Raw genomic sequence first — 14,718 nt, 5'->3', positions numbered from 1 at the left:
CTATGGAGCCTGCTTGATGTCTGAGTCTGAATAACAAATTTGTGCTAACCACTTGATGACAATCTTAGAGTGCTTTCTAACCGTAACCATTACATGGACAGATTAGGTCTTACTATTTTGCCCTACACAGTTAAACAGAACAATATGATAGTTGAAGTATTGGGTCCCCAAAATAAATTCATATTTTGTGGTCATGCTGTATTTCCAGTCAAAGTCAACTGATCCTGTAATGTTCTATGTGTATTAATAATGGGTATTATTTTTCTTTCCTGGATTATGAGCAAATTTTAGTATGACTAGTTTGCCCTTTTATATTTTCCAGTAGGAAAAAGAAACTTGGTATAGGAGTGCCTATGTATTTTTCATGATCTAACTTGATAGATTTGTATTGCTAATCAGCTATTTTTTTTCTTGTTAGTGAGCACACTTATCTCAAAATTACTAACACTAATCTTGCTTTGTAGATACTGTGAGAGTCACCACAGCTGGTCACCTGGCTCTATTGGTGCCAAAAAATGTTTCTTTCTACCCAAGTAACCATGAGCGCTTTACTGAAGGCCACATTGATGTTTGGTGGATTGTGCATGACGGAGGCATGTTGATGCTGCTTCCATTTCTTCTCCGACAACACAAGGTGTGAACTATGTACATGAAGTATGAAGATCTTACAGTGCATGTATAGATGATAAGAATATAAAAGATTGCAACCAGAAAAGGATATTTAGGTTATAGAACCTGCTACTTCCAACAGACCATATACAATCTGTAGTTTTGAACTTTTCCTAGCTTATGCTAGTGCCAAGTTTGCAATTCATTGATTCAGAAAGCTGTCACTTGTGAGCATACGAATTAAGAGCAGAAGTAGGCCAATCGGCCCCTCGAGCCAGCTATGCCATTTGATAAGATCATGGCTGATCTGATTGTGATCACAATCCTACTTTCCTGTCTACCCACTATAACCTTTGACTCCCTTAATTATGAATCTATCTAACTCAGCCTTAAAAATATTCAATGACCCTGCCTTCACCGCTCTCTGGAGAAGGGAGTTCCACAGACTCACGACTCTCAGAGAAAAAAATTCTCCTTATCTCTGTCTTAAATGGAAGACCCCTTATTCTTAAACTGTGTCCCCTAGTTCTAGTCTCTCCCACAAGGGGAAACATCCTCTCAGCATCTACCCCTTCAAGTCCCCTCAGGATCTTGTATGTTTCAATAAGATCACCTCTCATTCTTCTAAACTCCAGTGTATACAGGCCCAACTTGTCCAACCTTTCCTCATAAGATAACCCCCTCATCCCAGGAATCAGTCGAGTGAACCTTCACTGAACTGCCTCAAAAGCAACTATGTCCTTTCTTAAATAAGGAGACCAAAACTGCATATAGTATTCTAGATGTGTTCTCATCGATGCCTTGTACAACTGTAGCAAAACATCTCTACTTTGATATTCCATTCCCCTTGCAATAAATGACAACATTCCATTTGCTTTCCTAATCACTTGCTGTACCTACATACTTACATACTAACTTTTTGTGATTCATGGACTAGGACACCCAGATCCCTCTGTACCTCAGTTCTACAATTTCTCTCCATTTAAATCATACACTGCTTTTCTATTCCTCCTGCTAAAGTGGACAAGTTCACATTTTCCTACATTACACTACATCTGCCAAACGTTTGCCCACTCACTTGACCTATCTATATCCCTTTGCAGACTCCCTATATCCTCTTCAAAACTTACGTTCCTACCTATCTTTGTGTCATCAGCAAATTTAGCAACCATACATTCGGTCACTTCATCCAAGTCATTGATCTAGATTTTAAATAGTTGAAGCCCCAGCACCGATCCCTGTGGCACTCCACTCATTCCATCTCGCCAACCTGAAAATGACCTATTATGCCTACCCTCTGTTTCCTGTTAACTAACCAATCCTTTATCCATGCAAATATGTTACCCCCTACACCATGAGCTCTTATTTTGTGTAGTAGCCTTTGATGTGGCACCTTGTCAAATGCCTTCTGGAAATCCAAGTACACCACATCCACAGGATCCCCTTTATCCACATTTCTTGTTACTTCCTCAAAGAACTCTAATAAATTAGTCAAACACAATTTCCCTGGGAGAAGTGCAGCAATACTCAAGCCAATTTGGCATATATAGTGACACACTTACTATTTCTTCCCTCTTTATAGCAACAACACAGTAAATATGGCAGTAATAAGACTACATAAAAGTTGTCCGACTCTCCATAAAATTAGTTCCATAAAGCAAACCATTGAAAATGAAAACACCCTGCATACAGCCTGCAACAAGACAAGTCTATCATCAATTACTTTTTTTTTAAGTCATATCAAATATCTTATGTGGGGCAGTAACATGTTTAGTTGCTCAGTTAACATGTTACTAAGATTCTAAATTTAGGTAAGGCTAACTTCAATGGGATGAGACAGAGACTGTCCACAGTAAACTGGGCAAATCTGCTAATGGGCAAAAATTTTTTTCTTATTCGTTCATGGGATGTGGGCGTCGCTGGCGAGGCCGGCATTTATTGTCCATCCCTAATTGCCCTTGAGAAGGTGGTGGTGAGCTGCCTTCTTGAACCGCTGCAGTCCGTGTTAAGGTTCTCCCACAGTGCTGTTAGGAAGGGAGTTCCAGGATTTTGACCCAGCGATGATGAAGGAACGGCGATATATTTCCAAGTCGGGATGGTGTGTGACTTGGAGGGGAACGTGCACGTGGTGTTGTTCCCATGTGCCTGCTGCTCTTGTCCTTCTAGGTGGTAGAGGTCGCGGGTTTGGGAGGTGCTGTCGAAGAAGCCTTGGCGAGTTGCTGCAGTGCATCCTGTGGATGGTACACACTGCAGCCACAGTGCGCCGGTGGTGGATGGGGTGCCAATCAAGCGGGCTGCTTTGTCCTGGATGGTGTCGAGCTCCTTGAGTGTTGTTGGAGCTGCACTCATCCAGGAAAATGGAGAGTATTCCATCGCACTCCTGACTTGTGCCTTGTAGATGGTGGAAAGGCTTTGGGGAGTCACTGCAGAATACCCAGCCTCTGACCTGCTCTTGTAGCCACAGTATTTATATGGCTGGTCCAGTTAAGTTTCTGGTCAATGGTGACCCCCAGGATGTTGATGATGGGGGATTCGGCGATGGTAATGCCATTGAATGTCAAGGGGAGGTGGTTAGACTCTCTCTTGTTGGAGATGGTCATTGCCTGGCACTTGTCTGGCGCGAATGCTACTTGCCACATATCAGCCCAAGCCTTGATGTTGTCCAGGTTTTGCTGCATGCGGGCTTGAACTGCTTCATTATTTGAGGGGTTGCGAATGGAACTGAACACTGTGCAATCATCAGCGAACATCCCCATTTCTGACCTGATGATGGAGGGAAGGTCATTGATGAAGCAGCTGAAGATGGTTGGGCCTCGGACACTGCCCTGAGGAACTCCTGATGCAATGCCCTGGGGCTGAGATGATTGGCCTCGAACAACCCCTGCCTTCTTCCTTTGTGCTAGGTATGACTCCAGCCACGGGAGAGTTTTCCCCGATTCCCATTGACTTCAATTTTACTAGGGCTCGTTGGTGCCACACTCTGTCAAATACTGCCTTGGTGTCAAGGGCAGTCACTCACCTCACCTCTGAAATTCAGCTCTTTTGTCCATGTTTGGACCAAGGCTGTCATGAGCTCTGGCGCCGAGTGGACCTGGCATAACCCAACTGAGCATCGGTGAGCAGGTTATTGGTGAGTAAGTGCCGCTTGATTGCACTGTCGACGACATCTTCCATCACTTTGCTGACGATTGAGAGTAGACTTATGGGGCGGTAATTGGCCAGATTGGATTTGTCCAGCTTTTTGTGGACAGGACATACCTGGGCAATTTTCCACATTGTCTGGTAGATGCCAGTGTTGTAGCTGTACTAGAACAGCTTGGCTAGAGGCGCAGCTAGTTCTGGAGCACAAGTCTTCAGCACTACAGCTGGGATGTTGTCGGGGCCCATAGCCTTTGCTGTATCCAGTGCACTCAGTCGTTTCTTGATATCACGTGGAGTGAATTGAATTGGCGGAAGACTGGCTTCTGTGATGGTGGGGATGTCGGGAGGAGGCCAAGATGGATCATCCACTCGGCACTTCTGGCTGAAGATGGTTGCAAACGCTTCAGCCTTTTGCACTCACGTGCTGGACTCCGCCATCATTGAGGATGGGGATGTTTACAGAGCCTCCTCCTCCCGTTAGTTGTTTAATTGTCCACCACCATTCACGACTGGATGTGGCAGGACTGCAGAGCGTTGATCTGATCCATTGGTTGTGGAATTGCTTAGCTCTGTCTATAACATGTTGCTTCTGCTGTTTAGTGTGCATGTAGTCCTGAGTTGTAGCTTCACCAGGTTGGCACCTCATTTTTAGGTACGCCTGGTGCTGCTTCTGGTGTGCTTTTCTACACTCCTCATTGAACCAGGGTTGATCCCCTGGCTTGTTGGTAATGGTAGAGTGAGGAATATGCCGGGCCATGAGGTTACAGATTATGCTGGAATACAATTCTGCTGCTGCTGATGGCCCACAGTGCCTCATGGATTCCCGGTTTTGAGCTGCTAGATCGGTTCTGAATCTGTCCCATTTAGCACGGTGGTAGTGCCACACAACACGTTGGATGGTGTCCTCAGTGGGAAGACGGGACTTCGTCTCCACGAGGACTGTGCGGTGGTCACTCCTACCAATACTGTCATGGACAGATGCATTTGCGACAGGTCGATTGGTGAGGACGAGGTCAAGTAAGTTTTTCCCTCGTGTTGGTTCGCTCACCACCTGCCGCAGGCCCAGTCTGGCAGCTGTGTCCTTCAGGACTGGGCCAGCTCGGTCAGTAGTGGCGCTACCGAGCCACTCTTGGTGATGGACATTGAAGTCCCCCACCCCGAGTACATTCTGTGCCCTTGCTACCCTCAGTGCTTCCTCCAAGTGGTGCTCAACATGGAGGAGGACTGATTCATCAGCTGAGGGAGGGCAGTTGGTGGTAATCAGCAGAAGATTAGTGGGAGGTGTTCAGAAAAGAATTTAACCTGATACAGAACCAGTTTATACCCCTGAGGAGCAAGCACTCTACTTGCTAAAAGAAAATAAACAGCCATGGTTGACAAAAGAGGTAAGGGGCAACATAAAACTTAATGAAGAAGCATACAAAAATGCAAAAAAAAAGCACAAATCCTGGCGACTGGGATAGATACAAAGAACAGCAAAGCAGATAGTAAGAGCTACAAAAAGGGAGTATGAATAAAAACTTGCAAGGGATATCAAAATCAACAGAAATTTATTTTTTTTACAATATTAGGAAAAAGAGGGTGGTCAAGAACAATGTGGGCCCCTTTAAAAACTGATAATAGCGATCGTGTAAATGAAAATAAAGAAACGGCAGACATGTTAAATAATTACTTTGCGTCAGTATTTACAGTGGAGGAAGAGGATAGCATGCTGGATGCCCCAAGGAAACTCATTTTGAATCTGATGGGGATTCACCATAATTAACGTAAGCAAATTAACAGTAATGAGGAAAATAATGGTACAAAAGAGTGACAAATCCCCAGGACCAGATGATTTCCATCCCAGGGTTTTAAAGGAAGTAGGTGAGAACATGGCAATAAATGCTGGCCTTGCCAGCGACGCCCACATCCCATGAACGAATAAAAAAGATGCCCTAACTATAATCTTCCAAAGTTCTCTCGATTCAGGAACTGTCCCTTTTAGATTGGAAAATTGCAAATGTCGCTCCGCTATTTAAGAAAGGTGAGAGAGGGAATCCAGGGAACTATAGACCAGTTAGCCTAACATCTGTTGTTGGGAAATTACTAGTCTATAATTAAGGATAGAGTGACCGAACACCTTGAAAATTTTCGGCTGATCAGAGAGAGCCAGCATAGATTTGTAATGGATAGGTCATGCCTGACGAACCTGATTGAATTTTTTGAAGAGGTGACTGAAGTAGTTGACAGGGGCATGTCTATGGATATTGTTTATATGGACTTCCAGCAGTAATTTGATAAAATCCCTCATAAGAGACTGTTCGCTGAAGTCGAAGCTCATGGAACTGAGGGCAAATTATTGACCTGGTTAGGAAATTGGCTGAGCAGCAGGAGGCAGAGAGTAGGGATAATGGGCAGGTACTTAAATTGGCAGGATGTGACTCATGGTGTCCCACAGGGATCTGTGTTGGGGCCTCAACTATTCACTGTATTTATTAATGACTTAGATGACGGGATAGAGAGCTACATATCCAAGTTTGCTGATGACACAAAGATAGGCAGCATTGTAAGCAGTATAGATGGAAGCATACAAGAACAGAGAGATATTAATAGATTAAGTGAATGGGGAAAACTGTGGCAAATAGATTTCAATGTAGGCAAATGTGTGGTCATTTGCTTTGGACCTAAAAAGGATAGATCAGAGTACTTTCTAAATGGTGAAAAGCTCGAAACAGTGGAGGTCCAAAGAGACTTAGGGGTCCATGTACGTAGATCATTAAAATGTCATGGACAGGTACAGAAAATAACCAAAAAGGCTAATGGAATGCTGGCCCTTATATCTAGAGGACTAGAATACAAGGAGGTAGAAGTTATGCTGCAGCTATACAAAGCCCTGGTTAGACTACACCTGGAGTACTGTGTTCAGTTCTGGGCACCGCACCTTAGGAAGGATATGTTGGCCTTGGAGGGAGTGCAGCGTAGATTCACTAGAATGATAACTGGACTCCCAGGGTTAAATTACAAGGAGAGATTACACAAACTAGGGTTGTATTCCCTAGAATTTAGAAGATTAAAGGGTGATTTAATCAAAGTTTTCAAGATATTAAGGGGAACTGATAGGGTAGATAGACAGAAACTATTTCCGCTGGTTGGGGAACCTGGGACTAGGGGACATAGCCTAAAAATTAAAGCCAGGACTTTCTCGAGTGAAGTTAGGAAACATTTCTACACGCAAAAAGGGTGGTAGAAGTTTGGAACACTGTTCCGCAAACGACAGTTGATGCTAGCTCAAATGTTACTTGAGGGAGTGCTAGCTCCAAGGTGATTTCGACAAGTTGGGTGAGTGGGCAAGAACATGGCAGATGCAGTATAACATGGATAAATGTGAGGTTATCCACTTTGGCTGTAAAAACAGGAAGGCATATTATTATCTGAATGGTGATAGATTGGGAAAAGGGGAGGTGCAACGAGACCTGGGTTTCCTTGTACACCAGTCGCTGAAAGCGAGCATTCAGGTGCAGCAAGCAGTTAAGGAGGCGAATGGTATGTTGGCCTTCATTGCAAGAGGATTTGAGTACAGGAGCAGGGATGTCTTAGTGCAGTTATACAGGGCCTTGGTGAGACCACATCTGGAGTATTGTGTGCAGTTTTGGTCTCCTTATCTGAGGAAGGATGTCCTTGCCATGGAGGGAGTGCAACGAAGGTTTACCAGACTGATTCCTGGGATGGCAGGACTGACTTATGAGGAGAGATTGGGTCGACTAGGTCCATATTCACTCGAGTTTAGAAGAATGAGAGGTGATCTCATCGAAACATATAAAATTCTAACAGGACTAGACAGACTAGATGCAGGGAGGATGTTCCCGATGGCTGGGGAGTCCAGAACCAGGGTTAAAAGTCTCAGGATACGGGGTATTCCATTTAGAACCGAGAGGAGGATGGTGAACCTGTGGAATTCTCTACCACAGAAGGCAGTGGAGGCCAAGTCATTAGATGTATTCAAGAAGGAGATCGATATATTTCTTAATGCCAAAGGGATCAAGGGATATGGGGAAAAAGTAGAAACAGGGTACTGAGTTAGACGATCAGCCATGATCATTTTGAATGGCGGAGCAGGCCCAAAGGACCGAATGGCCTACTCTTGCTCCTTTTCTCTATGTTTCTATGTTAGTTTTAAATCTGAGATTGATAGATTTTTGTTAACCAAATATATTAAGGGATATGGGGCTACGGTGGGTATATGGAGTTAGGTCACAAATCAGCCAGGATCTCGTTGAATGGCGGAACAAGTTCAAGGGGCTAAATGGCCTACTCCTGTTCCTATGTTCCCAAGTACAAATTTCAAAGATGGCCATGGAAGGGAAGCACAGTGTGCTGTATTGGCTTAAAACTAAGTTTTAAAAAAAATTTCACAGCAACTGTTAATGGGAAATAGGGGCCATCATGTGTTATTTTATATTGGACTTTTGTTTTGTGTAGCCACTGAAACAAAAACTAACTTGAGTTGGAATTTTGTGCAGGTCTGGAAAAAATGCAAAATGCGCATTTTCACTGTGGCCCAAATGGATGACAACAGTATTCAAATGAAAAAGGATCTTGCAACTTTTCTTTATCACCTGCGCATTGAAGCAGAAGTTGAAGTGGTTGAAATGGTGAGGAAGGAACCTGATAGGACAAAGTCTGCATCAGCAACATGCAGTTTTTATTAAGAAAAATGTACATTCTTACAATAACTGTATCAAATTCTGTCCTCAGCATGGTAGTGATATTTCAGCCTATACGTATGAAAGGACTCTCATGATGGAGCAACGGTCACAAATGTTAAGGCAGATGAGGCTGTCCAAGACTGAAAGAGAAAGAGAGGTAGGCTGCAGTAACTTTAATATTTAATATAAATCTGAGTGTCATGGTCTTTACTGATTGTGTGAGTTGTCACAAATTAGTTGTTCCAGCAGACTAACCTGAGTTGCAAATAAATAATCTCAAACTTTAAGTTTATTAAATATCATTTTTATTCCTGGACTTGTTCCATGACTGATTTCAGGAAACAACTATTTTTTTTCCATTGTGTGGTCTCTTTAAAATATCTGGCAATTCCTACCCGCCTTTTTCAAGCTCTTATAATGCTCTCTGACGTCCAGCTCAATTGTACCCATGCATCCTTTAGTAAAGGGTACATCTTGTCACAAGCTGCATCCTGGTAACTTCTTTTAGATTATTTTCCAATTACTTCAACACAAGATATTAACTAACTCAAAATATTTCCCATAAAAGTATATATTTAAGCTTCAGGACAATGCTGGTACATTTCAATCTGATGTGATCCTAAGCCTTAAAATCCTGAGCATCTGCATGCCTTGGTAACACATATTAATTTCATATTTTTATGTGTTTTTTTGTGGATCTAGGATTCTTCTGCTGGGCTCTGACACAATTCAACTCTCAAGACTATATTTTTATCATCTACATTTGAATTGTGCCTCTTTAAATTTGGTTGCTGTGTGCAAGGAGAGAATCTTTCACTTGATTTTGTCAATGTCAGAGTGCAGTGGCTTTACCTTGTGAAAGCTCTGCACTCTTGGGTAGATTGCATGCTTGTTTTTATTGGCCCTACAATGCTTAGAGTTCCTCCTTTCCCAAAAATGGGGGCTGCACAACCAGAAAGTTGTATGTTTTTGTGTTGCAATGATGTCTGATAAGAGAATGGTTAGGTCTTTTAGCCTTCAGAAGCATGCAGGTCCCCATCTAAATCAGAGATATTATGATAACAGTATACTGTGTTTCCCTTGTGTGGTCTCTGTAGTCAGGAGGCTGGGGGTGATCAGGTGGGCACGTCCATACACCCTGTCACTGATAAGCTCACTTTCATACAAAACTTCTCAATTCTAGGAGCCACGAGCACCTCAATGTCTAGCACAGCACCAGATCAGGGGTTGAACCAGGACAGTCTGCAGAGAGTTATAGTTATTAACTATAGACTCTTTGTAGGCCCAATAAAATCAAGCATGCAGTCTGCCCAGAATGCAGAGCTTTCACAAGGAAAAGTCACCATCATTTCCTGTCTGTACTCCGGTATTGTGTGTGACCTTGAGCTTAATAAGCAGAATGGCTTTTGCACTTATTACAAGATTCCATTTCAGGAGAGTAATGTCCATAGCACGCCCTCCAACTCCTGACTTGCAGCCTAACAGTGGGTCTCTGAAGCGCTGCAGGTCACCGCTGTGTAATGTGGAGACTGAGTGCAAACAAGGGGACTGGATCTCTTTGTTTATTTCACAGACAGCAACTCCCTTACTCTGATGGAATATTCTTGGACACATACTTTGTGGGTCTGTGATCCTGTCGACACCCAGGAGTTATGCTCCTTTATGCTGTGGAGTGCAGCTGATGGAGGGAGAACTGGGTGTTTGGCTCTGTGTGCATTCCTCTAGTGTAAAACTTCTTAAAACAGGCATGACTACTTAACAATTCCTGCCTGTCTTGACTCTTCGGTAAACGTTCAGGAATCTCATTACTAGAGACATAGTGGAGGTCAAGGCACTCCATCTTAAAATATCTCTGCTTCTCCCTGACTATTCCTGGCATGTATTCTTTATAACTAATACTTGCTGCTTTTCTGAAGTCGGGTGTTTAAAAGTCTCACTTTGCTTTCTTCCAGGCTCAGTTGGTAAAGGACAGGAATTCAATAATTCATCAAGGAAATGTGTACTCTGACGAAGAGGAAGAAGTACATGTTTACCCTGACAAAATACAGATGACGTGGACAAAAGAAAAATGTGAATTTGAGAGAAACCGGAATAGAGCCACCACCCCGAACAGTTTCAGAGAATTAATCAGTATTAAACCGTAAGTGTTGGTCCTCTTTCAAGGGACCTACTGTATTAATAAACTGTTATTTCCTATGTTTTATACTTTGCTTTTCCTGACAGTTGATTAAGAACAGTGTGGAACAAAAAGGTTATCAACATTATGTGTTAACATTCCTAATCCTACTAGTAGCATCAAAGTTATTAACAAAATAACTATTTTGTTCAACAGTGAGACCAAATTTTATAGACTACTTATTTTATAAGGTTTGATTACTGTCAGTTTAGTGTAATTACATTTGACCCTAATAATCGGGGAGAAAAAACTGTCAAATTACATTTGTTAAAACTTAAAGTACATCTCTTAAGAGAGTGAGACCCCCATCACTTTCCTGTACTATTCCTTGTCTTTTTTCTTTTTGTCAATCTAAACTTCGCCCCATCTGAGCCCTCCCCCCGTCTATTTAGTTTAAAGCCTTCTCTGACGCCCTAGTTATTCGGTTTGCCAGAACACTGATCCCAGCATGGTTCAGGTGAAGCCCGTCCCAACGGAACAGCCTCTTTCCCCAGTACTGGTGCCAGTGCCCCATGAATCGAAACCCACTTCTCCCACACCGATCTTTGAGCCACGCATTCATCTGTCTGATCTGATTTACCCTGTGCCAATTTGCTCGTGGCTCAGGTAATAATCTGGAGATTATCATCTTTGTGATTCTGCTTTTTAATTTAGTCCCTAGCTGCTCAAACTCCCTCAGCAGAACCTCTTTCTTAGTCCTACCTATGTCATTGGTACCTACGTGGACACAACAACTGGATCCTCCCCCTCCCACTCTGAGTTTCTCTCCAGCCCTGAGGAGATGTCCTTAACCCTGGCACTGGGTAGGCAACACAGCCTTCGGGACTCTCGCTCTTGGCTGCAGAGAACAGTGTCTATCCCTCTAACTGTACTGTCGCCTACTACAATCACATTCCTTTTTACTCCCCCCACTTGAATGGCCCCTGAACCAAGGTGCTGTGGCCAGTTTGCTCATCCTCCCTGCAGTCCCTGCACTTGTCCACAAGGGCAGCAAGAACCTCTTATCTATTGGACAAGTTCAGAGGCTGAGGTTCCTGCAGTGCTACCTCCTGGATCCCCGTACCCGCCTCACTTGCAGTCACACCCTCCTGTCCCTGACCACGTGCCAATTCTACAGTATTTAGTATAAGGGGCGTGACTGCCTCCTGGATCAAAGTGCCCAGGTGTCTTGGTCACTTTGCACTAATTTCACATCCAGTTTGAGAGCGAGGATCTTGGTTCTGAAACTACTGTATTAAACTTAAATAAGGGCAATTATAAAAGAATAAGGGCAGAATTGGCTAAAGTGGACAGGGTAAACAGATTGGGTGGTATGATGGTGGATAAGCAGTGGCAAACATTTAAAAAGATATTTTTTGACTCGCAACAAAAATATATCCCTGTGAGGAGGAAAGACTCCACAAAAAGGGTGAACCAATCAAGGCTAACTAAGGAAGTCAAAGATGGTATCAGGTTAAAAGAAAAAGCGTACAACATGGCAGAGATTGGGAAAACTTTAAAAACCAGCAAAAGATGACCAAAAGAATAATAGAGGGAGAAAATAAATTATGAAAGTAAACTAGCAAGAAATATAAAAACTGACAGTAAAAGCCTCTACAAGTGTATAGGATGCACTGCAGCAACGCGCCAAGGCTTCTTTGACCGCACCTCCCAAACCTGCGACCTCTACCACCTAGAAGGACAAGGGCAGCAGGCACATGGGAACAACATCACCTGCACGTTCCCCTCCAAGTCACACACCATCCCGACTTGGAAATATATCGCCGAGCCTTTATCGTCACTGGGTCAAAATCCTGGAACTCCCTTCCTAACAGCACTGTGGGAGAACCTTCACCACACGAACTGCAGCGGTTCAAGAAGGCGGCTCACCACCACCTTCTCGAGGGCAATTAGGGATAGGCAATAAATGCCAGCCTCGCCAGCAACACCCACATCCCATGAACGAATTTAAAAAAATAAAAAGGAAGAGGGTAGCTAAAGTAAACATTGGTCACTTAGAGGATGAGACTGGGGAAATAATAATGGAAAACAAGGAAATGGCAGAGAAATTGAACAGATATTTTGTATCTGTCTTCACAGTACAAGACACCAATAACATACCAATAATAGTAGATAATCAAGGGGCAAAGGGGAGGGAGGAACTAAAAACAATCACTATCACTAGAGAAAAAGTACCATGTAAACTAATTGGTCTAAAGGCTGACAAGTCCCCTGGACCTGAAGGCTTGCCTCCAAGGGTCTTAAAGGAAGTGGCTACAGAGATAGTGGATGCATTGGTTGTAATCTTCCAGAATTCACTAGATTCTGGAAAGGTCCCAGCAGATTGGAAAACCGCAAACATAGCACCCCTATTCAAGAAGGGAGTGAGACAGAAAGCAAGTAACTATAGACCAGTTAGCCTAACATCTGTCATTGGGAAAATGCTAGAATCCATTATTAAGGAAGTAGTAGCAGGACATTTGGAGACTCATAATACAATCAAGGAGAGTCAACATGGTTTTATGAAGGGGAAATCATGTCTGACAAATTTATTAGAGCTCTTTGAGGAAGTAACGGGCAGGGTGGATAAAGGAGAACCAATGGATGCAGTATATTTGGATTTCCAAAAGGCATTCGATAAGGTGCCACATAAAAGATTACTGCACAAGATAAGAGCTTATGGTGTTGGGGGTAATATACTTGCATGGATAGAGGATTGGCTAACTAACAGAAAACAAAGAGTCGGGATAAAAGGGTCATTTTCAAAATGGCAATCTGTAACTAGTGGGGTGCCGCAGGGATCAGTGCTGGGGCCTCAACTATTTACAATATATATCAATGACTTGGATGAAGGAACAGAGTGTCTTGTGGCTAAATTTGCTAATGATACAAAGATAGGTGGAAAAGCAAGTTGTGATGAAGACACAAAGTGTCTGCAAAGGGATATTGACAGGTTAAGTGAATGGGCAAAAATTTGGCAGATGGAATATAATGTGGGAAAATGTGAAGTCATCCACTTTGGGAAAAATAAAAAAGCAAAATATTATTTGAATGGAGGAATACTACAAAATGCTGCAGTACAGAGGGATCTGGGTGTCCTCGTACATGAAACACAAAAAGTCAACATACAGGTGCAGCAGGTAATCCGGAAGACAAACTGAATATTGGCCTTTATTTCTAGGGGGATGGAGTATAAAAACAGGGAAGTCATGCTACAACTGTACAGGGTGCTCATGAGACCACACCTGGAGTACTGCGTACAGTTCTGGTGCCCTTATTTAAGGAAGGACATACTTGCATTGGAGGCAGTTCAGAGAAGGTTCACTAGGTTGAATCGGGTATGGAAGGGTTGTCTTATGAGGAAAGATTGAACAGGTTGGGTCTATACTCATTGGAGTTTAAAAGAATGAGAGATCATCTTATTGAAACATACAAGATTCTGAGGGGACTCGATAGGGTAGATGCTGAGAGGAGGTTACCCCTCATGGGGGAATATAAAACTAGGGGGCATAGTCTCAGAATACGGGGTCACCCGTTTAAGATGGAAATGAGGAGGAATTTCTTCCCCTAGAGGGTCGTGAATCTTTGGAATTCTTTAGCCCAAAAAGCTGTGGAGGCTGAGTCATTGAATACATTCAAGGCTGAGTTGGACAATTTTTTGATCAGCAAGGGAGTCAAAAGATATGGGGAAAGGGCAGGAAAGTGGAGTTGAGGTAAAAATCAGATCAGCTGTGATCTCATTAAATGGCGGAGTAGGCTCAAGGGGCCGAATGGCCTACTCCTGCTCCTATCTTTTATGGTCTCTTATAAAGAATTTGGTCTCTAAGACCATATCAGTTGATTTTGACCCTTGAGATTAGTTTTAAGTTAATTGCTAGAGCAGGGGGTGGTGGAGATTGAGGAATTGTGCCACAAGTTAGTAATGATGCATTGCTTTGACGTATTTAGTTTTCTTTTATATTTTCTCTATTCAGTTAGCCCTTGAATGCAATGTTCTTGGCCATCGCCATGGTTTTAGTGAGTGGTATTTGGTTAGCTTGTCAAGTTGCAAATTTGAGCAATGTGGGAATAGATTTCTTGCTGACAATTTTCCCTCTTTCAGATACAATCATAGAAGTTTGCAGCGCG

At 43.0% G+C, this 14,718-nt stretch overlaps 1 protein-coding gene across 2 annotated transcripts in view; it reads left to right on the top strand.

Moving 5' to 3' along the window:
- Positions 1–14,718, top strand: part of slc12a4 (solute carrier family 12 member 4) — a 147,011-nt gene that overhangs the window by 121,552 nt on the left and 10,741 nt on the right. For both annotated transcript variants that reach the window (XM_067997867.1, XM_067997868.1), the window contains exons 19-22: positions 465–634; positions 8,250–8,381; positions 8,485–8,592; positions 10,388–10,575. In XM_067997867.1, coding sequence (XP_067853968.1) covers positions 465–634; positions 8,250–8,381; positions 8,485–8,592; positions 10,388–10,575 — 598 coding nt within the window. The remainder of the gene's footprint in view (positions 1–464; positions 635–8,249; positions 8,382–8,484; positions 8,593–10,387; positions 10,576–14,718) is intronic.

This window comes from Heptranchias perlo, chromosome 16 (assembly GCF_035084215.1).
Source record: "Heptranchias perlo isolate sHepPer1 chromosome 16, sHepPer1.hap1, whole genome shotgun sequence".
NCBI lineage: Eukaryota > Metazoa > Chordata > Chondrichthyes > Hexanchiformes > Hexanchidae > Heptranchias > Heptranchias perlo.
The sequence above is the reverse complement of the archived record's forward strand: the minus strand, read 5'-3'. Positions and strand labels throughout refer to the sequence as shown.